This window comes from Bos taurus, chromosome 8 (assembly GCF_002263795.3).
Source record: "Bos taurus isolate L1 Dominette 01449 registration number 42190680 breed Hereford chromosome 8, ARS-UCD2.0, whole genome shotgun sequence".
NCBI lineage: Eukaryota > Metazoa > Chordata > Mammalia > Artiodactyla > Bovidae > Bos > Bos taurus.
Window position 1 is genome coordinate 93,724,690 of NC_037335.1, and position 26,322 is coordinate 93,751,011.

A 26,322-nucleotide genomic window follows, 5' to 3' on the forward strand; every position below is an offset into this window, starting at 1 on the left:
GGGTACGTTACTGTATAAAAGCTTTATTACTAAAGACTATTAGCTGACAATGCAAGTTTGCCACAGAACTTCAATTTGTAAAAAACAAAATGACAACGGAAAACATCAATATTTGTGAAACACAATAAAAGATGTGTCTGTAGCTGGACAGTCATGAGACATTTGAAATCTTTTAATTTTGTTAAAACTACTGATTATTGTGCTTTCAATTTAATGTATTGTCAGAAAGACCTCTTGACTAGTAAAATACAACTTTTTCTATTTTCTTGTCTAAGATTAATTTTTGTCCACTTTTCTATTTTAGGGATCCAGAGAAGAACTGGAATAGAAATTGTGTGAAAGGACTTGTAGCTTCACTGATCAGTGTAAAAGATAGTTCTGCAACCACTGCTTTAGAATTAGTGGCCGGAGACCGACTCTACAATGTTGTAGTAGACACAGAGGTAAACTGATTTTAATTAAAGAAAACAAATAATTGCTGTTAAAACTATAATAGCTGCTAGCTTGAAAAATCATGTGCTCTTAGAAGAATTGGGTACTTTATTGACGTTTTAAACTTCTTCTAAGACTAAATGTTGGGCTTCCCTGATGGCTCAGCTGGTAAAGAATCTGCCTACAATGTGGGAGACCTGGGTTTGATCCCTGGGTTGGGAAGATTCTCTGGAGAAGGGAACGGCTACTCACTCCAGTATCCTGGCCTGGAGAATTCCATGGACTGTATATAGTCCATGGGGTCGCAAAGAGTTGGACATGACTGAGCGACTTCACTTAAGGCTAAATGTTTATCTTTACAGGGTAAAATGATAGAGTTAATGATCTTTTATATTATATTTTATTAACATTATTCCACTCCAGAGTCCAGAATGCACATATCTATCTTAGAATTTTGATTGTTCGGGATAGTAGGCACTGAGCGTATTTATAAATTCCTAAACTTGTACTGTTAACCTTTAAATGTTTTTTGTTGTCATTAATATATTTTTCATTTATAATACACGATGTTTTAGGTTACTGGAAAAAAGCTACTAGAAAAGGGGGAATTGAAGCGTCGATACACTATAATTCCACTCAATAAAATTTCATCCAGATGTATTGCTCCAGAAACTCTGAGGATTGCTCAGAATCTTGTAAGTCTTTTTTGTATGCTTTGTCTGCATCTTACTGGTTTTTTTGTTGTTTTTTTTTTTAATTATAGGACATTAACTGTCCTCTGAAGTAAATTGGGATTTCAATCATATATCAAACCACAAAATTTTATTGTGTTACCATGCTTTAAAAAGTTAAGATACCAAAGAGAATAAAATCAGCTTTTGTGAAATTAGATGGAAAGAGAATAGAAATGTTGGAAGACTAAAATTCCCTTTGATATTTTAAAGTTGTATTAGAATGTCTTCTTTAAAAGATTTTTATTGGACTATAGTTGGATTAAATGTGTTTTAGGTATACTGCTAAATGATTCAATTATATATACATGTGTATATCCATTATTATTCAGATTTTTTTCCCATATAGATTATTACAGAATATTGAGTAGAGTTCCTTGTGCTATACAGTAGGTCCTTCTTAGTTATTTGTTTTATTTTTGTGTGTTATGTGTGTTAAGTCACTTTAATCATGCCTGACTCTTTGTGACCCTATGGACTGTAGCCTTCTAGGCTTCTCTGGCCCTGGGATTCTCCAGGTAAGAATACTGGAGTGGGTTGCCATGGCCTCCTCCAGGATCTTCCTGACCCAGGGATGGAAGCTTGTCTCTTATGCCTTCTGCATTGGCAGGTTGATTCTTTGCCATGGGCCACCTGGGCAGTAGAGTTTCCTGTGCTATGCAGTAGGAGGTCCTTGTTGGTTATCTGTTTTATTTATAGTAGTGTATAAATGTTTACCCCAATCTCCTAATTTATTACTTCCCCTACATTTCCCCTTTGGTAGCCATAAATATGATTTTTGAAATCTGTGAGTCTGTTTTATAAATAAGTTCATTTGTATCAACTGAATTCTCTTAGCATTTGCTTGTCTGTAAAGCTTTTGCTTTCTCTGTTGAATCTGAATGAGATCCTTCTGTGTAGAGTAATCTCTTGGTTGTAGGTTTTTCTCTTTCATCACCAGGGCTTGTGGCTCAACTGGTAAAGAATCACCTGCAACGTGGGAGACCTGGGTTCCATCCCTGGGTTGGGAAGATCCCCTGGAGAAGGGAATAGCTACCCATTCCAGTTTTCTGGCCTGGAGAATTCCATGGACTGTATAGTCCATGGAGTTGCAAAGAGTTGGACATGACTGAGCGACTCACTTTCACATTAAATATTAAACTTTTGATTTCTGATTAATGAGAATTATAGAACTTATAGAGGAATATAGGAATTCTGCAGGTTTTTTTCATGCCACGCACACTAAACCAGCTATAGTGATAACCGTTATGGAACGTAATCTGTCAGTCTTGCAGAGATGCTTCTCTACTAGAGTTCTTCTAGATTACCCATCAACCTGTGAACATACAAAGCAGGTAGCCAGGATATGTAGTCAGCTGCTGGGCTAGATCTAAAGTAGTATGGTTTCTAGTGAATAGATGAGTGCAAGGAAATATATTTAAAAGGCTACTGTGGTTGTATAATATTTGGTAAGAACATGAAACCAGTTTTAACTTTCAGTAGTGATATCAGTATTTGAGCAGGGATTCTAAGTTCATGAGTTGAAAAAACAATTCTATGAAACCTGAAACTGCATGTATAATTAAGATAATAAATGGATATTCAGTAAATTTCTGAAATTGAGAAGCCTTCAATGAAAATTATTTACTGTCAGGAGAAGAAAGATGAGTATAAAGTAAATAGGTGGTAATTTTGGTTAGTACTTCTTTTACTTAGAGTCTAGAAGGAAGTTATTCTCGTCTTAGGTCAAGTTCCAGTGTTAGAAGTAAGTTGGGGTTTTAAGTAACAACAAAAGTACTTTTACTCAGATCCCTTAGCCACATGCACTGAATGGTAACTGCTGTGTCAGAGGACATTGCTGAACATATGTTGCAGAGAGCTGCTTTCATTATGATTTCTGCTACTACTACACTCCATGAAGTATATTCAGTTCAGTCGCTCATTCGTGTCCTACTCTTTGCAACCCCATGAATTGCAGCACGCCAGGCCTCCCTGTCCATCACCAACTCCCGGAGTTCACTCAAACTCATGTCCATTGAGTCAGTGAAGCCATATTAGGTTGTTTTAAAAATGTAGGCTGAGGTAGATGTTATAAACAAAGGGTGAGAAAAGACAGTTGGATCAAAATAAAAGATTGAGAGATTTTTTAAATTACTTGTTTACTCTCAATTACTGTTTTCGTTTCTGTAACTGGAAGGTAGTTGCTCTAGCATGTTTTATTTGAATGGAAAAGTATTCACTTTGGGACAACCAAGTTGATAGTTGAAGGAAAACATGTAATTGTGTAACTGTGTTGATCTAGAAATTGTACTTTAAGAAAGTGTGTTCACAAATAATCCACTTTGAATTTAGAAACTTGATAGTGGCTTCTACTTGATTGAAACTCATGACTGGTATTTTTAGCTAAATGTTTTACTTAGATTTTTCAGTGTTTAAACTTGAATTTTTTTTCCTAAAAGTGAGTTTTCTATAGCATTTTAGAAAATTCAAAAGGCGTTGTAGTGCTGGGTATATATATTAAGTTACTGTTAGTATTTATACTAACAGTTGTGGGCATTATTAGTATTTTATAAAATAGTATTTGAAAGGAAAGGAGTAATATGTATTATGACATATGTTTTCCCACAGGTTGGCCCTAATAATGTTCATGTGGCTCTTTCCCTGGTTGAATACAAACCAGAACTTCAGAAAGCAATGGAATTTGTCTTTGGAATGACATTTGTTTGTGACAATATGGATAATGCAAAAAAAGTAGCTTTTGATAAAAGGATAATGACTAGAACTGTAACTCTAGGTGGCGATGTGTTTGATCCTCATGGGACGTTGAGTGGAGGTAGGATTTATATCATTTTGTCCTCCTACTCCCTTGTTCTAAATAGGATGGGGACTTTTTTTTTAATAGGAAATATTGGGGTTGGAATAATTCAGTGTTTTATTCCTAATCAAAGGATTGACTTTTCATTTGTGACAGTTACTTATTATTAATTGAGAAATTATACACTGTCATCATCCAGATGGAGCTCTAGTCTAGTAACCAGTACTATAGCTTTTCTTGCTCATCTTAAGTCTATTCTTGTTCTCTCTTTTTTGCCTTGTTAAGATATTCTAGTCACTGGGAAACGAAGTAGTTTTATTCAGTGCAATTGTAGCTTGACCACCAGTTTTCCTTTAGGAAACATGTTAACTTCTGATATGTGTATATGCTACTGCTCCTGTCAAAAGTAAAGCAAAACTTTAAATCTGCCCTTGAGATGGTGCCTTAAGAAAGGAATTCTTAAGTAGTGACCATGTATTTCCTGTCCTAATATTTGTGATACTGTTTCCATATCCATGTCGAGTGACCATGTAATAAATAACAAATACTGAACAGTACTTACTGTGTACTAGGCAGTGTTGTAAGCCTGTACTGTCCAATACAGTAGCTACTAGCCACATGTGACTTACCATTTAAATAAGGTAATTAAAATTAAATAGAATAATTTATTTAATTGCACTAGGCATATTTCAAGGGCTCAGTAACCACAGTATTTAGTGGGTAATTGGATAGTGCACATATGGAACATTTCTATCATTCTATAAAGCCCTCTCCCAAGGACTTTAATTAGTTCATTTAATCTTTATAGCAACCTTGAGGTAGACATTACTATCTTTTCTATATGTTTGTAGAAACTAAAGTATAAAACAGTTAAGAATTTGCTGATAAGTGGCAGAGCCAGGGGTCAGAGTTTAAACAGATAGCCTGATTTCACAGTTTGTGCTTTTAACCAAATCAAGAGACTTGGATGCCTCTTGAGTTAGGAAGTATCTTAATTTCTTTCTAGTCCAAGAAAACAGTAGCCAATGTAATGAGCTTCATGATCAAGTTCCCCAGTGTACATAATGACTAGTATCTACAGTTGGAAGATAGAAACCAAATATTTTAAAATATCTAGATTAGAAGGAACATTTTAGATTTCACTGAATTATATGTTCCTGAAATTCCTCCTTAAGTGATGGCAGATATGTAACCCCATGTCATATAAGCAAAGTGTTCATAATAGCATTATTGATTGACTTCACTTTCTTCCATCAAACCTGGAGTTTTCTTAACAGCTTAACACTTCAGCCTGTTACTGCCAGACAGTTATAAAGCATGTAAGGTAAAACCAGTTTACTATGCTATGTCGAGTTTAGACCACATTACAATATGGTAATAAATAGCTCCCAAATTTTAGTGGCTTACAGATTTATTCTATAATTATGCTACATCATGTTACTTGTCTCTGCTCCATGTTATTCTCATTATGGGACTTAGGCTGACTGAAAAATAAATCTTTTTTTTTGAACATACTTTACACATGGGAAAGGGAAAACAAGTGGTAAATTATGTGCTGCCTCTTAAAGCTTACTTTCAGAAGAGGCAGATTTCCCACTTCATCTGCTAGAGCAAAGCACATGGCTAAGCCTGATTTTAGTAGATCAGAAAATGGTCCTGAGAGGAATCCACCCAGTGAGTAAAGAAAGTGAAGTCGCTCAGTCGTGTCCGACTCTTTGCGACCCCATGGACTGTAGCCTATCAGGCTCCTCCATCCATGGGATTTTCCAGGCAAGAGTGCTGGAGTGGATTGCCATTTCCTTCTCCAGGGGATCTTCCTGACCCAGAAATCGAATCCGGGTCTCCTACATTGCAGGCAGACGCTTTACCGTCTGAGCCACCAGGGAAGCTTACCAGTGAGCAAAGGCAATGATTATTTTGAATAAATAATCCATCACATACAGAGTATTTGTTATCACATATGTATGCCCTAAGATTCAAATGATAAAATGGATTTTGTACCTTCATAAACCACTAAAGATTGGCTGTTGAATTATTTCAAGTGTAAATCTCTTAGAAAACTGTATTGTTTCCTAAATATGTGGCAACTCAGTGTTGAAGGCCTGTTTTAATTTGCCTATGTCAGGTGCTCGATCCCAGGCAGCTTCCATTTTAATGAAGTTTCAAGAACTCAAAGATGTTCAAGATGAGCTCAGAACCAAGGAGAATGAGCTACGGGCTCTAGAAGAGGAATTAGCCAATCTTAAAAACACTGCTGAAAAGTAAGACTTTGGTTGGATTAAGCTGTTATTAAAATTTTTTTTTGGTCAAAAATCTGCATTTGCATGGTAGAAGATTAAAAAAACTAATATTTAAAGAAATACTTAACAACTTAAATAATAACCTTAGTATTGAATAAGTTGTGAATTGATAACAGTTTTTTTTTTTTAAATATAAGTGATGTCTTTGTTTTACGAAATTATGGAAAGTTAATTAAAAGGAAGAAAGAAAAATCAGCCAAATATTCCTATTTTTCTACTGAGATATATACTCTGTTAACATTCTTTGGGGATTAGTGGGGAAACACACAGATACTCTGAAGGTTGATGCCAGAGGACACTTGAGTCCTTGATTTGAAATGATGTCATATGCGGTAGCACTGATTGGGTGTCTACACTAAGTTTTGCAGCCTTATGGCTGTCCTATACATGTTGAAGCTAGTTAGGTTGCCTGTGTCTTAAACAAGTTTATGTCAAAAGTCACTGCTAAAATTAAAGTGTTTACTTCCAGTGTTTTTTCTTTGTGGGTGTGGATATAGGTGTGTGTGTAAACTGTTCAACATTACTTCTGTTTGTGTATGATACATATTTATGTATGATGAAATATATGTATGCCACATTTTTTTTTTCATAATTGGGTTCATGCTATTCAATGTAACCCTTTTTGTCTCCTAACATTATTTACTATTGCATGCCTCATGTGCCAAGTACTCTTCAAAGAACTGGGAATATAGCAGTGAATCAAATAGATAAATCTCTTCCTTTATCTTACCTCCATATGTGGAGTTGGGGCAATAGACAATATAAAAAGTTAAATTGGTAAAAGGTATGTTAGATAATGCTAAGTTCTAAGAATAAAAATGTAAAATAGGAAAGAAGTGTTGAAAGTTTATATGGGGTGGGCAGGGAAAGCCTTACTGAGAAGATGACTTGAATAAACACCTGAACGATGTTGAGTGGACTCACTATGTGGTTATCTAGAAGAGTCCTTACGTGCTTTAAAAACTTCAGGAGTATAAATGCCACAAACTTAACAAAGTACAGTATTTGAGAGTTTAATTGTAATTTTTTTTTAATTCCTCTGAAGATGGCAAGTGGCAGATGAGATAAAATTAAACAATTTATTTAGAATTCACAATACTGAATAAAGGTAAGAGAAAATAAAAGATAAAAACTTAAATTTTTTTTGAGGGGTAAACTTTTGGCATTTATCTTCTGAAATTATCAAAGCTTAGAATAGTACCAAGACTTTTTTGGGACACAGTATATATGTGGAAAAGATTATTTACACTAAGTCACAGTGGCCATTCCACGATGTAAATTGTATCAAAATGCCCACTTTCAAACATTATATACATGTAAAGCCTGCCTTTTACCTTCATTGACATATGACATTAATCATAAAATGAAAGAACTTTCTCTGAGAAAGAGACAAAAAGATGTTTCTGAAATGTGGAAGCTCTGTCAAGGGAATGAATTACAGACTCAGTTGTAGTCACATTTGGCTTGGAACTGTTAAGTTTGTTGAGCAGTACTAGGTCGTTTATTCTGCAGAGTTGTTTTGTAAACTAATTGTGGCCCTGAGGTCCAGGAAGAAAAGTAGATTTTGAAAAATGAAAGTGGAAGGGTCACCTAAAGCCATTCTTTCATAGACCATATCAGGAAAATATGTTGCCTTTTTAAAAAAATTTCTTTACATTTTTAAATGAGTTGAAAAATGACTGAGTTAAAATCCTGTCTTTTTAATTGCTGTCAAGCAGTCTCAGACAAGAATACTCAAGGGAGTATTTATAAGTTGCTTGTTTTTTGCCCTCAAACCTTGTGATTTTCTAGTTACAAGCAACTTTTGAATTTACTATAATTTAAAATTTCACTGCAGCTGAATTAGCAAAATACCTTCCAAAGCCTTAATTTGAAGCTGCCAGAACTGGGGGACAATTACAGGATCTGCAAAAAAAAGTGCTTGGTGAATGTTTAAGTTTAGTACTGTGTCATTTTAAACCACCAGTCTCCTTACAAAATGGAGGGAATGATGTTATTTTTTAAAACATTTGAAACTGGGGATTGAGCTAACCAAATTTTTGAAATTTTATATAATTGTTATATATTCTATTTTTGTGATGGGGGCTATTATGGAGTTTTTCTTTTAGATAAGGATCAGTGAGAAGGATTATTTTTAAGATAACTTATTTATTCAGAGATTATTAATATTTTCTAAAATTAAGAATATTTCTGTGGATAGTTAACTATTGGTCTTGGTCATTTAGAGTATTTACCTTCAGTAACCAAGTCAAACTTGAGTTTACATTGATGCTTCAGAAGTGTGAAAGTCATCAAAATGAGTCTTGTAACCAGTGGCATCTTACATTATGTTGTATGAGTTTGTTTTAGGTAAGAGCTTGTTTAAATGCATGTCTCAAACATCAGAAAAATTATCATTTATTATAAACTTCTCTTCCTTAAGGTATCGCCACCTAAAACAGCAGTGGGAGATGAAAGCTGAGGAGGTAGATTTATTACAAACCAAGCTTCAGCAAAGCTCGTATCACAAGCAACAGGAAGAATTAGATGCTCTTAAAAAAATCATTGGTAAGATTTTGTTCTAATCTGTTTCAACTGATAACCATACTTTAGGTATTTGAAGCTCTCATGTTTATTGTATATTTTAATTATATGTAATAATTTTCTGTTAATTTGTGCTTTTTTATTGGGTTGCTCATAGCTTGTTTTTATTGTTCTCATGTACCACATTATAAATACCTTGTTATATGCTTGTCTTTTGGTTTTGTTTATGTTTATAGTATTTTTGTTATATGTGTATAACTATCTCTGTCCCTAATTTTAGGAACCTATCTTAACACCTTTAATCAGAATTTAATTGTATGTGGTAGTTTTAAATTTCTCTTATTCCTTAGGACTATTCACAGACCTATTTTACCCCACTAATATTTTTATTCTTTTTTTTCTCTTCTTTTATAAAATTTAAAATGTATTCATTTCATTCACCTTTCCCACCCACTGCCTCTAGCAACCACCAATCTTTTCTTTGTATCTGTGACCTAAGATATTTAAGATTCAACATATAAGTGAGATCATATGGTATTTATCTTTCTTTGACTTATTTCACTTCATGTAATGCCCTCAAGGTCCATCCATGTTATTGCAAATGGTAGGATTTCCTTCTTTTTTTATGGTTGAATAGTATGCCGTGGTGTGTTTATGCCACAGTTTCTTTACCTATTCATCCCTTAGTGGACTCAGGTTGTTTCCATGTCTTGGGTGTTGTAAATAATGAAGCAGTGAACACCACCTGTCTTTTGATAGCCAGTATAACAGTTGAGGTGATCGCTGTTTGTGGTTTTGATTTGAATTTCCCTTATGATTAATGTTGAGTATCTTTTCATTTACCTCTCGGCCGTTTGTACATCTTCTGTGGAAAATGTGTATTCAGGTCCTCTATTTTTTGATTTGATTGGTTTTCTTTGCTGTTGAATCATATGAGTTCTTAATAAGGTTTAGATATTAACCCCTTATCAGATAGATGATTTACAAATGCTTTCTCCTGTTCACTAGGTTGCCTTTTGGTTTGTTGATTTGTTTTGGTGTGCAGAAGCTTTTTGGTTTCATGTGGTCCCCCTTGTTCACTTTTGCTTTTGTTACCTTTGCTTTTGGTGTCAAATTCAAAAAATCATCAAAACCTATGTTATGGAGCTTGCTACCTGTTTTCTTCTAGGAGTTTCATGATTTCAGGTTTTACCTTCAAGTCTTTAATCCATTTTGACTTAATTTTTTTATGTGGTGTTAGAAAGTGGTCTGGTTTCATTCTTTTCTGACTGTCCAGCTTCCTTGCAACATTTACTGAAGAGACTGTCTTTTCCGCATAATATATTCTTGACTCCTTTGTCATAAATTAATTGATCATGTATGCATGGGCTTTGTTTTGGGGTTCTTTTATTCAGTAGTTCCATTGATCCTTGTGTCTATTTTCAGTAGAGTGCCACTAACTCTACTGCTTTAATTACTCTAGCTTTGTAATATAGTTTGAAATCAGGGAGTATGGTGCCTCCAGTTTTGTTGTTCTTTTTCAAGATTGCTTTGACTGTTCAGGGTCTTTTGTGGTTCCATACAAATTTTCCGATTGTTCTTTCTATTCCTATGAAATATGACATTGAAATTTTGATAGGATCTGACTTGAATCTGTAGCTTGCATTGGGTAATATGGACATTTTAACTATCCTTCCAATCTGTGAACAGAGAATATTTTTCCATTTGTTTCTGTCTTCAGTTTCTTTCATCAGTGTTTCATAGTTTTCAGTGTACATATCTTTCACCTCCTTGGTTAAATTTATTCTTAGGTATTTTCTTTTTGATACAATTGTGAATGGGATTGTTTTCTGTATAGAAACAACAGATTTTTGTAATTGATTTTGTATTCTGCAGCTTTGTTGACTTTGCTTATTATTTCTAACATCTTTTGATGGAGTCTTTACAGTTTTCTATTTATGATAGGGTTTTCTGTTTATGCCATCTACAAATAGTGAGAGTTTTACTTCTTTCTTTCCTGTTTGGATGCCCTTCTTTTCCTTGCCCTGTTGCTGTAGCACTTCCAACAGTGTGTTGAATAAAAGTGGTGTGGGCATCCTTATCTTTTTTTGGTCTTAGAGGAAATGCTTTCAGCTTTTTACCATTGAGTATGATGTTAGCTGGAGAAGGCAATGGCAACCCACTCCAGTACTCTTGCCTGGAAAATCCCATGGACGGAGGAGCCTGGTGGGCTGCAGTCCATGGGGTTGCTAAGAGTTGGACACGACTGAGCAACTTCACTTTCACTTTTCACCTTCATGCATTGGAGAAGGAAATGGCAACCCACTCCAGTGTTCTTGCCTGGAGAATCCCAGGGACAGGGGAGTCTGGTGGGCTGCCATCTGTGGGGTCGCACAGAGTTAGACAGGACTGAAGAAACTTAGCAGCAGCAGCAGCTGCAGCATGATGTTAGCTGTGAGCTTGTTATGTGTATAGCTTTATTCTCTCTATACTCACTTTATTGTGTTTTTATCATAAATGTTGGATTTTCTCAAGTGCTTTTTCTGCTGTTTAGATGACCATGACTTTTATCCTGAATTTGTTAATATAGTGTGTCATATTCACTAATTGGCAGATGTTAAACCATCATTGTATCCCTGGAGTAAATCCCACCTAGTCATGGTGTATTATTGAATTCGGTTTGCTGATGTTTTGTTGAGGATTTTTGCATTTATGTTCATCAGGGATGATAGCCTGTGATTTTTTTTGCTTGTGGTGTCCTTGTCTGATTTTAATATCAGGATGATGATGGCTTCACAAAATGCATTTGGAAGAATTTTCTTTTTGTTTGCTTTTTGGAAGAATTTGAAAAGGAAAGATTGGTATTAATTCTTTAAATGTTTGGTTTAATTCAACTGGACTTTTGTTTGTTGGGAGGTTTTTGATTCCTTATTAAGTTTCCATATTACTAATTACTAATCATGATTTAATCTTGATAGGTTGTCTTTTTCTAGGGATTTATTTCTTATGGGTTGTCTGATTTGTTGGTGTGAAATGTTTCATAGTTAACCTTTTATGATTCCTTATATTTCTGTGGTATCAGTTGTAGTATCTTTTATTTCTGATTTTGAGTCTTTTTTTCCCCTTAGGTCTAGCTGGAAGGTTGTTGGTTTTAAAGAACCAGATTTTAATTTCATGGATTTTTTTTTTTTTTCTATTTCTTTTTGGCCTCAATTTCATTTATTTCCACACTGATCTTTATTATTTTCTTCCTTCTACTAACTTTGGGTTTTGTTTTTTCTTCTTTTTGATGCAGTTCTAAATGGGACTGTTTAGTATATAGAAACACAACAGATTTTTGGTGTAAAGTTGTTTGAGATTTTTCTTGTTTCTTTAGGTAGGCATTTGTTGCTATGAACTTCACTCCTAGAACTGATTTTGCTACATCTAATGTACATTTGGTTTGTTGTATTTCTGTTTATCTTTGTGTTGGGTATTTTTTTTTTATTTCTCTTTTGATTTCTAGAATGATATTCTACAATGAAAACTAGTATAGGAAATTGCATAATCATGGCTTTCAAGGTTATGTTTGTACCTAGTCCTAACACTTAACAGTGTATGTTGATTGTGACCATAACATGCTCATTCTATCTTACTTTATTTTTTAATTTATAAATTCAGAGGTCATATGTTTCCTATGCTTTGTCCTATGTATATTCTCACAATATTTCTCTACTTTAGTAAGAGTTTCCTTGAATAAAAATAAGTGAGCAAGGAACACTAAGTTAAGCTTTTTTATGGGGTTAATTAAAAGTGTTCTTATAACTAAATAAAAGTACCATAGTTCTGTGCTCAGTTCTGGTTTTAGAAGCTTATGGTATATAAAATGGTCTGTGATCTTTTTATAAGTTAAATTGTAGGTAAAGTTTATGTTATTCAATTTCATGTGATTGGAAATAATTTCTTTACAGAATTTAGATAATTCAAGTATGGCTCTAAGATATGACCTGTGTTTTCAACATACTATTTCTAGAATAAGGTTAGAACAGTTAATTTTTTTTTTTAACTCTTGCCTCCAACTTTCTATACCTTTTCTTCTCTTAAAAGTTGAATTTGTAAGCCCTTACCTATAACTGTTACTAGTTGGAAGATCTCATTTAGTTGTATTTGCCTGCTTTATGATGCAGAGGAAAGTGAGGAGACCTTAAAAAACACCAAAGAAATTCAGAAAAAAGCCGAAGAAAAATATGAGGTGTTGGAGAATAAAATGAAAAATGCTGAAGCTGAAAGAGAGAGAGAACTGAAGGATGCACAGAAAAAACTAGATTGTGCCAAAACTAAAGCAGATGCTTCTAGCAAAAAAATGAAAGAAAAACAACAGGTAATTTTTTTTTAATAGAATTAATCTTTTAACATCAGCATAGAACTGAAGGGTGGTAGAGCACCATTGGTTGATTTGTCCTTCATCGATATTTGTCGTAAATCAAAAAGTGAGAGATAAGATTGCTTGATAAGGCTTGATTTTGATAATGTTTCATTCAGGAGTAGACCAAAGCTTGTATCATGTAAGCCAAGCTGTGTCATATCAGAGACTCACTGTTGACATTTCTGTTTGGTGATCATCTGTTTGAACAGACACTGTGAAAGAATAATGATGACAAAGCATGTTAAATTTGCAGTGTTATTCAATTGTAGACTATTATGGATAGTTTCAAGGCTGGAATTTGAACCTGTGTTTTACTGTTTACAAAGAAGGCTACATGCCCAGTCGCTATTCCATACAATTTCACTTAAATCTAACTTTCTTTCACAGTTCTTTTTAAACCCACCTTATGATTCTACTATTAAATATTTAGCTTACACAAAGCATTTTGTAAAGAACTAAAGGCTATAATGGGAAAGAAGAGAAACTAATTTTTTTTGTCATTAAATAATTGTTTTAAAAAAGGATTTTACCTCCTAATTTATCTGCTATATAGAATTCTGTATTATTTTTCCCTATAGGAATAAAAGGATGAAATAGTTTACGCAAAGTTCTTTGAACCCATAAAAATTGTATGTACATTTTTTAATATAGAAAAATAAATTTCTTTTCCCCTTTCTTCTTTGGAAGCAGCTTACATGTTTTCAGTAGTTGAGTAAGCCATGGTCCTTACTTGCTGAAGTGAAGTCGCTCAGTCGTGTCCGACTCTTTGCGACTCCATGGACTGTAGCCTACCAGGCTCCTCCATCCATGGGATTTTCCAGGCAAGAATACTGGAGTGGATTGCCATTTCCTTCTCCAGGGGAACTTCCCGACCCAGAAATTGAACCCAGGTCTCCTGTATTGTAGGCAGATGCTTTACTGTCTGAGCCACAGTAGTTGGTATGTTGAATGCCCAGATGCTCTGTTTTTTTATAGGAAGTTGAAGCTATCACCCTGGAGCTGGAGGAGCTCAGGAGAGAGCATGCATCCTATGAACAACAGCTTGAAGCTGTAAAGGAAGCTATCATATCCTACGAGGGTCAGATTGCAGTGATGGCCTCTGAGGTGGCTAAAAATGAGGTAAGAGTGATTTAACCACATTAGAGAAATACAAATGTAAATCTCCTTCTGAAATGGTAGCTTAAAGATGTTTGACTTCAAAGGTCTCAGTCTCTTCACCCTTGTCATGATGAGAGGGAAAATGATGATCACCGATCAGAAAGAGTCCTGAAATAATATCACTAATTGTTTTAGTCCACTAGGTCTACTAGAAAATGAAAACACCCAGTAATTTGACCTGGCAGAGTTTAAATAAAAATTATTAACTATAACAGGAATTTGGGATGATGTACAATTGATTGCTAAGGGCTAGAGAAAACTCTAAAGAATATATGAACAGCAGCTACAAGGAGCAGTCACTACCTATAAGCTGAAGCAGTGCACCCCCAGAAGGAATAAATCTGGAAAAGAGCCCCATTCTACCTGCAAGGCTGAGAACTACATGTAGTTGGAGAACACATGATTGTGGCCCTCTGGTGGTGGGGTTTGATGTAGTAGGGAAACCATGCGGAGGAAAGTGCTGCACAGGACATCTGGGAAAACAGCTTTTGGGGACGCCAGGGGGACTGGCCACAGGGAGGTGCCCAGCCTGGGGACAGGCTGAAAAGACTGCTGCTGGTTATGCCATGTAAGTGACAACCTTGCCTTTGAGAAAAGCACATCAGAAGCAAGAAGTAAAGCCCCTTCCTTCTCCAGTGTCCCTACAGCATCCTTTACTGATGAGGCTTCATACTGTTAAACTCGGCAAGGGAGAGTTGTTCCCATCTCAGAAGCAGGCAGTATAGGGTGGATTTGGGGTGTGAGGGTTTCATGTTGTGAAGATATTTCTATTTCCTACAAATATTAGAAATGCTCCCTCATGAATACTGGATACCTTCTTGACCCATTTTTTGATTTTGACCTTGAATTCTGTTTCATTATTTCTACTCCTAGTTTTTAAAACTCAGATATAATTGGCATAACATTTATATTAGTTTCAGGTGTACAATGTAATGGTTCACATTTTAATATATTGTGAAATGATCACCCCAATAAGTCTGGTAACCATATATGATTACAGATTTTTTTCTTGCGATGAGAACTTTTTAAGATGTGCTGTCTTAGCAACTTTGAAATATATAGTCGTAGTACCTACTGTCACTATGCCCTACAAAGTCTAACCACCTTTGGTTTTTGATACAACTTTTTTTTTTTGTAAGTTTTCTGTTCTGTATATACTTTTTGTAGGTCATGTTAACTGAAATGTAACAGCTTCTAACGGGAGTTCCATCCATTTAGCTACAATATAGTAAAGTGTGTTTTTGCCTTTTGTCCTCTACTTTTACATTTCCTGTTACATTTTTTCCTTGACATGATTGTTTTAACTGTTGTAGTGTGCATTGTTTTAGAAAGTAGTTCTTTTTTCTCTTCATTCTATTTGTGGTTAAACTCAAGGGTTTTTTTTAATTTTTAACACATTATCAAATCAATAGCAGAACAATTTTTTAACTATATTTTTGAAGATCAGGGTTCAAAATGCTTTTCAGCTTTGTGTTTTGTATTGCTGATTACCTTTTCTACAGTTTCTTTTTTGCCTTCTTACTTGCCTTATCATTCCTCCATATCTTTTACCATCTTTCATGGACATCATCTTGTGGAATTTTTTTTTAAAAAATAGATGTCATATTTTTAAAGAGAAATGTGGAAGTAAAATAAGCCCCTTCTTCCTTGATTTAAATAATGATAAAATCAAAGCATATACATATTTCGATAAAGAGAATATTTCTCTATGGAAAACTATAAAATGTATCTCTAATTAAGTTTGTAAACGTTGTTCTTTTAGTCTCTATATTTTAAATTGTTTCTATTTGCCCTCTTAGGGAGCCAAGAAGATAAATTGCCTTCAAATTAATTATGTTCAAACAAAACTAAAAACTTTGGCTCAGTCTGAAGTGATAGATATCCTTGTTTTTCTCTTAACCATTGTAGATTGAAATAATTATACCTGTGACACAGCATCTTCAATCTTTAGGTGTGAGAGAATCTTCTTCATAAACATGTTTTTGTCATGCGTTTTTGTTTTGGATTTTTTAGATGAATGCTGTGGTTTAACTTCCTCCTGCAAAGGACCTTTTGTGACACAAACATAAAGAAATTACTTATGTCATGTTCAGTAACTTAACCATAATGTCAGGTATTGTTTATTGTCAAAGTTATCTTGTTTTCTAATGAGTATGCCTTAAAGAATTCCTAAATTTTTACTGATGCTGGTCATCACTTCAAGATACCTGTTCTTCCTCAGAGTCTTTTAGCAAGTTGTTCTACTCTTTGTTTTCCCCTACCTAAATCTGAGTTGAGCTAGGTTCTTTTTTTCAGATGTTTATGTGAGTTTGTGACCATATCTTTACCAGAAAGACCTTCAAGATCTAGCAAAGAACTTTGAGGGGGAAGAGGTGAGAGTTGGTAGACTAAATCCCAGCTGTAATTTTCACTTGAGAGGGAAACCGATGGTAGTAAAAGAGTGAGAAGTTTTTCTTTGTGCCACAGATCTGTTTCTTCAAAAAGGTTTCTCTTCCTCTTCCATATCTCTGTTTTAACCCCTGTGCTAGAACCAAACACTCTGACCTTTTGTTGCACTGTCAGAGGCCTTATGGCTTACTTCTATAGAAGGGAAAGGAACCAATGCCAGCTTACCTTACTTCCACCCCCTTTCTTTGCCTTCATAATAAATGGCATTTGGGGTGTCTGTCATATTATTTTGTAACCACCACCAGAATCCCACTCTTTTGAGAGAGACCTTACAGGGCAAACCCCAGTAACCCCTCCTCCACCTGCTGCTGCTGCTGCTAATTCGCTTCAGTCATGTCCGACTCTGCACCTAGGTGATCCCAATTATACTGTGTCACAGGGACTTTGTTGCTTCCAGCATGAACAATGCATCTCATCCCTTTTTTCCTAGTGGTAATACAAGTTTTATTTGTAAATGTGTTAGTCATGTTCATGGAGATATAAAGTGTAGAAGGTTAGATGACACATTGCCATCTTGTCTAGAAGTCTGTTGGATGATCTTTCAGTAAACGAAAAAATGTCTCCGTCTTACCTTGCTGTATGTTGTCTTGTAATTCTTCATTTCAGGAGTTAGTAAATAAAGCTCAAGAAGAGGTAAGCAAGCAAAAAGAAGTGATAACAGCCCAAGACAACATAATTAAAGCTAAATATGCAGAAATAGCACAACACAAGGAGCAAAACAATGAATCTCAGCTTAAAATTAAGGAACTGGACCATAACATCAGCAAACATAAGCGGGAAGCTGAAGATGCTGCTGCAAAGGCATGTTTGTATTGTTCATTTTTATTCTTAATCACATTTTTGCCTCTGGGTTTTTGAAATGTTCTGGTAAAATGCTCAGTGAAGAACTTACTGTAAATGGCAGAACTACTGTGTAACAATTTTGAGGCATACAACTATGACTGCTTCTCAGCAGTCACCAAATGGCAAAAATGTTTTATTTTTATATTTAATTTCAGGGGCTTTATTCTCATCTCCAATATGTTTGAGTGGTCTCCCATGGAAATGACTTTTTTTAATCCCCAGTTGTTCATAGAACTAATTACTAATGTATTAATAGTAGTAATATATATTCTTTACCTAATTGTAAATTGAATTTAGGGAACTCACAGAGAAATATACACAAGGAACTTCTGAAGTAAGGACTTAGTTGGTTTAGGATATCCTTATGAGGATGAGTATAGTCAGTGTTTGAAGTCTCATTTGAAATCTGACGTTTTGCCTAGTAGTGTCTTGGAAGTTATCCCACAGTTTTTTGGTCATTCTTAATTAAAATTTCTTTCATGTATCTCAGTAACCTAAGTACTTTAAAGAAAATACATAGTTCTGCAGGAATTCGTTGCTTAGTTAAGGAGGCTTCATTTATGTGGTTTTAATAATTCACTCATCTTGTTTTCTTACTGGTCTGTAACAGTTTGGAGCCTTTTAAATCTTCTTTAGCATCATAAAAGTACAAGAGATTTAATTTCAAAAAGATGAGAACATACAAAACAGTCTTCCACCCTTTTCTGCAAGAGCCATGAGTGCCTGTTCAGGTTCATTACTTTGTTTAAAAAGCCTTTTTTTAATGACCACATGATAATATCCTAATATTTTATTAGTATTGATTTCCCATTTGCCTGGTAGCCTAGTATTAGTGAATTCACTGAACTATTACCAATGCTAATATTACTGTTAATAGGTTTTTTTTTAAACACAATTGAAAATACTAGTATTGGTGGTTGCTAGGGGATTCTATTTACAGTTAAGTGAAGAGGGTAGAAAGAGTGACTTGCAAGCAGAACTGCTAAAAAGTCAAGTATTCTTTAAAATACATAGTTTATCAAATATTTATTGTATACTTATACCAGGCACTAAAGATGCAAGAATGAGCAACATGCCACAGAATGTGTTCATGGAGCTCACAGATGGGCAGGAAAAAAAGATAGACTAGAAATGACCATATTACTTTGGAGTCTGGTGGTGTGATTGTACTCATGGAATTAATAAGGATGATTGACAAGGATTAGCTTTCAGCAGTCAATACCAATCTTAAACAGTTAGAGTAGAAGAAAGTCTTCCTTAAGCACTATAATTAAAAATCCTTAGTGGTTATATTATATGAGTATTTGACTGTGCCTCGTCAAAGAGGGTAGCGAGGGGATGGAGTCAATATTTAAGATAATGTTTTACTTAGGTTATAATTTCAAGAATTATTAGGTACCAGTCACAATTAGGCTTTCATGATTTTACAGTGTCTATGACTTAAATATTCATATAAGACTAAACTTTCACAAGTTGTTTTTTTGAAGTAATACATTGAATTTGGTAAAATCTGGAGCCTCATCTCATTATAATGGCAATGTTTACACACACACACACACACACACACACACTTCTTAACTATTTCTCTTGAGTTCACATTTATTTTGATGCTTAAGTAATATCTTTTTCTGTTTCTATTTTTTTTAGCCTATCCTCTAGATAAAAATATTCATACTTATAGGTTCACAATCAACAATGAGTCTCATTTTTTTTCAAATGAGTCATTGTGAGATTTTTCTCAAAAATGTTTGTAAAAATTAGTAAATATTTAAGAAACTAATTTTTAAATATAGGTTTGTGAGCAATGATATCATTCTATTATCATCTTGTGGCTAGGTATCCAAAATGTTGAAAGACTATGACTGGATTACTGTAGAAAAACACCTCTTTGGGCAACCCAATAGCACCTATGATTTCAAAGCTAACAATCCAAAAGAAGCTGGTGAGAGACTTCAGAAGTTGCAAGAAATGAAGGAGAAACTAGGAAGAAATGTCAACATGAGAGCCATGAATGTACTGACTGAAGCTGAAGAGCGTGTAAGTCACTTTGCTATGACTATGGCCACTTTAAAACATGAGTAGCCTTGATGGTTTTTATGACCCCTGGTGTGTGTGTGCTCAGTCTGCGGCCCATGGACTGTAGCCCGCTAGGCTCCTCTGTCCTTGGGATTCTCCAGGCAAGAATACTGGAGTGGGTTGCCATTCCTGTCTCCAGCAGATATGACCCCTGAGACAATTATTAGAGTCAGCCTAATAATTTAGACTTAAATTTTAGATTTAAAATCTTTGTTTTATGCTTTCGAAACTTTGTTTTGTGTTTTCCTTTTCTTCTTTTTTAGTTATTTCTTTTCTTATTTCATTCTTTTTGTTTCATCAGTTACATGTTCTGTTGTGCTTAAATGACTTTTCCACTGGCCTTTCCTTTTGCTGTGAACGTCTTCAGCCCCTTTCTTATTTTTGGTTTAAATAAAAACACTTTCGATCTTGTTAACTCCTCACATTTTTATCATTTCTTTCACTTGTCTTTTTGAAAGGCTTTGAAGAAGACTACAGGATTTCCCCACTATCCAAAAAGTAGGGCATTCCTTTGAAACCCTTCCTATGCCGAAATGGTATAAAGCAAAGAAGCAATTACCATAGGGCCCATCTTGCTAACAGATGCACAGAGCAAACTGAGATAAAGCACAGATGCTCACAGACACAGTTCAGAGCTCTCGGAGGAGGCTTGCTGCTGAGATGCTCAGTGTTGTTCCCAGGAGGAGCCTGATGGTGCCACTCTCACTGCTTAGGGTGTGTGCTGCTTCTGTAAGAAACGGCTCACTGCAGAACACATGCTGAACATTATTTGTGCTTTTTACCTTTTCTTGCAAAAGTAGTGATATAAAATGAACTTTGGAAAAGTGAGGGAATACCTGTCTGTTCTAACCAGTGTCTTCCTTTGATTACAGTGTATTGCAAGAACCATTACATAAGTAAACGACTAAAATTGTTATATACATTAACACTGTTTTACTAATCTGTAAATCCGGCAGCATCTTCTCTGTTTTAATGCTCTCAGTTACTTGATGGTGTTATCCATCTCCCTAACCTTTTACAGTCTGCATGTCACTAGAAAAACCCAAAGGGGAAAGCAGTTCTATTCTTTATGGCCCCACAGGAAATAGCAATCTGAGTAATTTTATATTTTGCCCTGTATCTTCTTTAATTCTGTAAAACTGAATTTGCATAACAGTTAATGAGAGTGCTGTAAAAGTGAGTACCTACCTATGAGCTCCATCACTTTTAACAAATTTTTTGGTAATGGGTTTCTTAAAGCTCTTACTGACATTAGTATCTACAAAGAATCTATATTATGTTAGATACTAAACAGATTAATAATGCACATACTGTAACCTTTCTGTTAAATATTCCTGCTGGTTTTCGTTTCTCCATTAAATCTTTGCAATATATGGCACCTTCGTGGAAGGGAAATATTTTGTCTGAATTTGAGCTGCTTAACATCGTGAAATTTGTTTCCTTATACTTGTTTGCTTTTATTATATAATAATAACTTGAGCTAGTTTTTTGTTGTTTTTTTTTTCTAATTTTACCAACTCCCATCTCCATATCAGAGAGGAAGGGCCTGTATTGTTGATCAGTGGTTCACCTTTTGTTTTTTTGTTATTGTATTTTGGGTCACCCCATGTAAGAAAATATATGGAATTATGCAAGGAACAGGATAAAAGTGTGACCAAGCTCCTAAAACCTTTTCTCCGCAAAGGAGAGGGGCAGCAAGGAAACTAGCAAGACTGGCTGGAGTTTTTCAGGGAGAATATGAAGCCACCTTGAAATGCGAGGCTGTGAGGAGAAATAAGTTAAAAGGGTTTTTAGAAAGTTCTGCTGCTCCTCATGATTTGATTATCCCTCTGTAGTCTCCCTCAAATTTTTTTTTCAATAAATTTCTTCATTAACCAGAGAAGGCCACTCTGAGAATGAGATGTTGGAGTGGAAACTTGAAGCGCCAGTTAATGTCTGAAGTAGAGGAAGAACAGTGCAGGGGCCACAGGGCTATGGTGAGCTTATGTTCAGGAAACTGCAAATAAGACCATATGGCTGGAGCCTGGGGAGGAGTGTGTCACCAAAAGTTCAGAGATAAACAGGAGCCAAATTATGTAGGACTTTATACATCGTGGTGAAGAGTTAAAAAGATTAAAACCTTTATGTGCTAACTTACTAACCTTGCATGCAAGGCTACTTTTGAGTTTACATGACAAATACTCCTTTTTTTGCCTTGGCTACTGGGTAGATAAGGGACTATAAGTGGAGTTAAAATGTTTCAAGAGTTTGTGCTATAAATTCTCAGCTGTAGTAATTGAATTTTACATATAGATGTGTTTACTTTCCTCAGTGGCTTACGTTGTAACTCAGTGTAGTGTATCTTTTTGGTAAGAAGGAGTTGTATGTATTGCATATAAAAATAGTAAAATCTCTTTATTCTTGACTGAATCCTAAAATACAAATTTTTTGGTTTTCTCAATGAAGTCTGCTTTTTATCTTACTAGTATAATGACTTGATGAAGAAGAAGAGAATTGTGGAAAACGACAAATCCAAAATCCTGGCAACTATAGAAGACCTTGACCAGAAGAAAAACCAAGCCATAAATATTGCTTGGCAAAAGGTATTTGAACCCCAAAATATTATCGTTTATTCTGTATGAGGCAAAGATGGAAGATGACATCATGTTAATAGCGTTGTACTCTAAGATAAATTTGAAGCAACAGCTTTGTGTTTGAATGAGGCACATGCTCATACCTTAAAACCTTGTAGACTTTTTAAAGCATTTTGTCCTTTTGGACTTAACTGCTGCTACTGCCATTATGGTCTCATCGTCTGCTTGTTTGGTTCTTATACTACATGAAGTTAACTTTGTAGATTTCTCTCCATCACTTGCTAATTCTGGTTTACCTTTAAAGGGGACAGTATTTGCCCTCTTTCTCATGAGATCATAGGTTCTAATATTGGACAGTATTCTAAAGTTTCTTCCAAATATCTGCCATACCCTTACTCATCCTCTGCTTAAAACTGGAAGCATTGTTTCACATTGCAAAAGTGCGAATTGTTGGAATGCTTCTCCAAAGGACCCCTTCAGTTGTAACCTCTGTCAAATATTAGTGCTAAGAATATTTCTATAGCAAGATTGTATTCCACTCACAAGTTATTGTGTTTCAGAATTCATAAGTATTATACATTCTTAGGTTTTTTAGCACATCATTTTTATAATGTTAGATTTATAATTATAAAATTATTTTTATGTAAGTATAATAATTTATTAACAGACCATTTGCTCTTGTTTTACATGAATTATCTTAAAATAATTCCATAATTTTGATGATTATTATCTCTATTTTATAAATGAAGAAACTAAAGCTTAGAAAGTTGAAATTAGCCTAAGATCATAATAGTCAAAAGGTAGGAAAACTGGAATTCTCTTTTCCTAAATTAGAATTTAAGTTAAAATTACCTTTTGTTGCTCTTTAGGAATTAGAACTGGTTAATTGGGAAGTCAGTATTTCCAGGATTCATATTCAACAAAATCCCAAATAACCATTTTGGTTCTGTTCTATGACAACTTCAGCAGATTTCAAGGTTCCTTACTGTTATTTCTACTTCTTTGGCTGCATAGATTTGTCTCCGTTAGCATAATCCTTAGCTTCTTCTGTAAAGTTTTCCTACCATAACAAAAGACTGCTAGTTAAAAGCTTTCATAGATACTGTGTTGTTTGGCACTTTAGTAAGCCTGGGCCTCTAGGATAAACTGGGCACTTTACCACTTTTTCTCTTTTTAATTTTGCAGGAACTTTATTTTTGATAATGGCAGAATCTTTTTCATTTGGATTATTTTTCCTGCTCTACAACTTATTTTCAGTGTTCCATCTCCCTGTAGTATTTCTGTCATTTAAAAAATGCTTGTACAACATTTGGATTTAACTCTAGATCTGAGATTCTGTCTCTTGGTTTCACCATGATTCCTGGATTTAATTCGAGTACAAATTTATATTTTAAACTGATTTTTCTTCAGTCTCCAAAGTTCTCCCGAACCAAGTAAATTTACTGAGTGCTTACTATATATGTCAGACACTATTCTTATATTAATTTTCCTATTTAATTCTCAACAGTAACCTAATGAGATAGGTATTATTATCAGCATTCCATACTTCCTTATGGCTTTAAGTGTACTTCCTTCACAACACCAGAGTATTTTAGAAACTGGTTTTATTTTTGTTTCCTTCTTAACCTGATTGGATTTTCAATATTCAACTTATTTCCTGTCTATGATAGGGCTGTATTCTTCTCTACCTGTTACCCGATAAGATTCTTTTTTCCCTTTTGAATAATCCACATGGGATCCCATGGTCATCTTTTGGATTTATTAGCATTCCACTGTCTTAATTTGAGCTGTCTTTCTCCTGTCTGGTCAAAAAATTTCAGGTGTTTATAGACACTATGTTATCTTCCATCTTTCCCCCATAAAAAGTGGACCTCTCCCCATTGTAATGAACCTTGTGTAGCTCTGGAAGTCTATCCTAGATAAAACTAGAATCTACTTTCTCTGTGTAGGCTATTAGCATGTATGCAGTTGTTCTTAAAATATGTGTTCCTTAGCAAATTTTTATTTAGGAGACTGTTTAAGTCTAGGAGATTTCCTTATTACTACAGATATTCATAAAATATATACTTGCATTTGAATTTTATACTTGAATAGAGAACTTGGCTGTCATATATCTTTGTTGGGGGGGCTGTGCATGCATGTATACACTCAATTTTGTCTGGTGAACCTCTAAGATTATTAGTCATGTCTGAAGACAGATGGCTGAATTCTCAAATGTGTATGAAATTACTCAGTTACAGCCTAGAATATTGGTCCTAAATCTCTGTGTAATCTCCTGCTGCAACTTTATGGGGATAGGCCAAATAGCTTCTTCAGCTTTTTTCTTTTGGGGCTCAGTCCTGTTCCTGTCCCTTGAAGATCTGTGAAAAGTATAGAAAAGAACCATTGAACACCTTTAACAGATCTGTTTTGATTTCATGCCTCTTTTTCTCCTAGACTTCACTCTGATCTTAAGCTTTTAAAGTTAGCTAATAATGACAGGCTTGTCTTACCATATCAGTCAACAGAAAACAAATTATACCAAAAAAAGTTTTTGTTTTTCTCCACCAGCTGAAAATTCAATCTCCTATATTATCCAATTGTGTGTCTCTGAGGATTCCTGCAACCATGGCCGCCTGTTGTATCAAACGTCATCTTAGTGTTAGAGGTACAGCCTGTAGTTTCCCCTCAAAGTTTGAGCAAGCTCAGTAAATGATTTCTGTGAAGAGACACATAAATTTATCACAGCCTTATACTCTTGTCGCAACCACTGGGCTCTAATGTTGCGATGTTGTATTGCTAGCAGCTATAGACAATACATGAATGAATGGGCATGACCAGATTTGTCATATGGACCATAATTTGCCAACCTCAAAACAAGAGTAACAGATAACAAAATTTCACCTGCTTGTTTACAAATACACATGTCATTTGATTTTTCTTGGAAAACCTTCTATGATATAAATCATTTTTTTCATCCAGGTGAACAAGGACTTTGGATCTATTTTTTCTACTCTTTTGCCTGGTGCTAATGCTATGCTTGCACCACCAGAAGGGCAGACTGTGTTGGATGGTCTGGAGTTTAAGGTTGCCTTAGGAAATACTTGGAAAGAAAACCTAACTGAACTTAGTGGTGGTCAGAGGTGAGTGAGTGTTCCCTTTGAAATAATTCCTCTTATTTTATTATAATCCATCAACTCTCTGCCTCCCAATTTTATTTCAGATTTGCTTTTCTATATTTGCATGTGAAATTTAAGGAGCCTTATCTGTGAGACTATGAATTCTGATTAGAACACTTGACTAAAATGATAGGCAACAAAGTAGAAATAAGGATTAGCATCTAGGAAACTAGACCAAATACATGAGAAACAATTATTTTCAGATACTGGAAAATGAATGATCCAGGAGTATGATCCTGAGAGGAAAGAAACAAAATGCTGAGTCCAGTGTTTACCCTAGCTTTCTCCCTAGGAGTAATTCTTGACTGCAGATGCAGGGAGGGAAACACACACAAAGACCATTAGTCTTACTAAATGAAGGAAACATTAGAATTTGGGGAGGTCCCAGGGAAATACATCACGGCATTACGTTTGCACCGTCCCTAAAGTGAAGGCTATTCTAGACACACCTTAGCAAAGGTTAATTGCAGGCCCAACACTATTTAAAGACAGACCACAAAGTTGAGACTGTAAACAACATAATCACAGTGTTCAGCATCTAATAAACACTACTAGGCAGAAATCAAGAAAATGTGATTTATAACTTAGAGGAGAAACAGCCCCAGAAGTGACAGATGATAAAACTAGCAGACAGGAAGTTAAAGAGAGTTACATTAAGTATTTCTAAAGATTACAAGGTGAGAGAAATGGAAACTATTAAAGAAGATGCCAGTGAAACTTCTAGAGATTTTTTAAAAAACAAACCTGAAAGGAAAAGTTCTCTGCCTGAGATTGATAACAAATTCAGCCTTAAAAGGAACATGAGTGAATTTGAAAACATAGCAATAAACTATTAAAGTTAAACTTAGAAAGAGCTTCAGTGACCTGTGGGGCGATATTGAGTACTCGGACATACATATTAT

General features: G+C 34.9%; 1 protein-coding gene across 2 annotated transcripts in view; it reads left to right on the forward strand.

The window, feature by feature from the left end:
- SMC2 (structural maintenance of chromosomes 2) overlaps window positions 1-26,322 on the forward strand; it is a 50,880-nt gene that overhangs the window by 19,372 nt on the left and 5,186 nt on the right. For both annotated transcript variants that reach the window (XM_024996295.2, XM_015472668.3), the window contains exons 13-23: window positions 305-443; window positions 1,008-1,127; window positions 3,771-3,975; window positions 6,083-6,218; window positions 8,680-8,804; window positions 12,926-13,119; window positions 14,140-14,283; window positions 17,377-17,571; window positions 19,450-19,650; window positions 22,155-22,271; window positions 25,224-25,384. In XM_024996295.2, coding sequence (XP_024852063.1) covers window positions 305-443; window positions 1,008-1,127; window positions 3,771-3,975; window positions 6,083-6,218; window positions 8,680-8,804; window positions 12,926-13,119; window positions 14,140-14,283; window positions 17,377-17,571; window positions 19,450-19,650; window positions 22,155-22,271; window positions 25,224-25,384 — 1,737 coding nt within the window. The remainder of the gene's footprint in view (window positions 1-304; window positions 444-1,007; window positions 1,128-3,770; window positions 3,976-6,082; window positions 6,219-8,679; window positions 8,805-12,925; window positions 13,120-14,139; window positions 14,284-17,376; window positions 17,572-19,449; window positions 19,651-22,154; window positions 22,272-25,223; window positions 25,385-26,322) is intronic.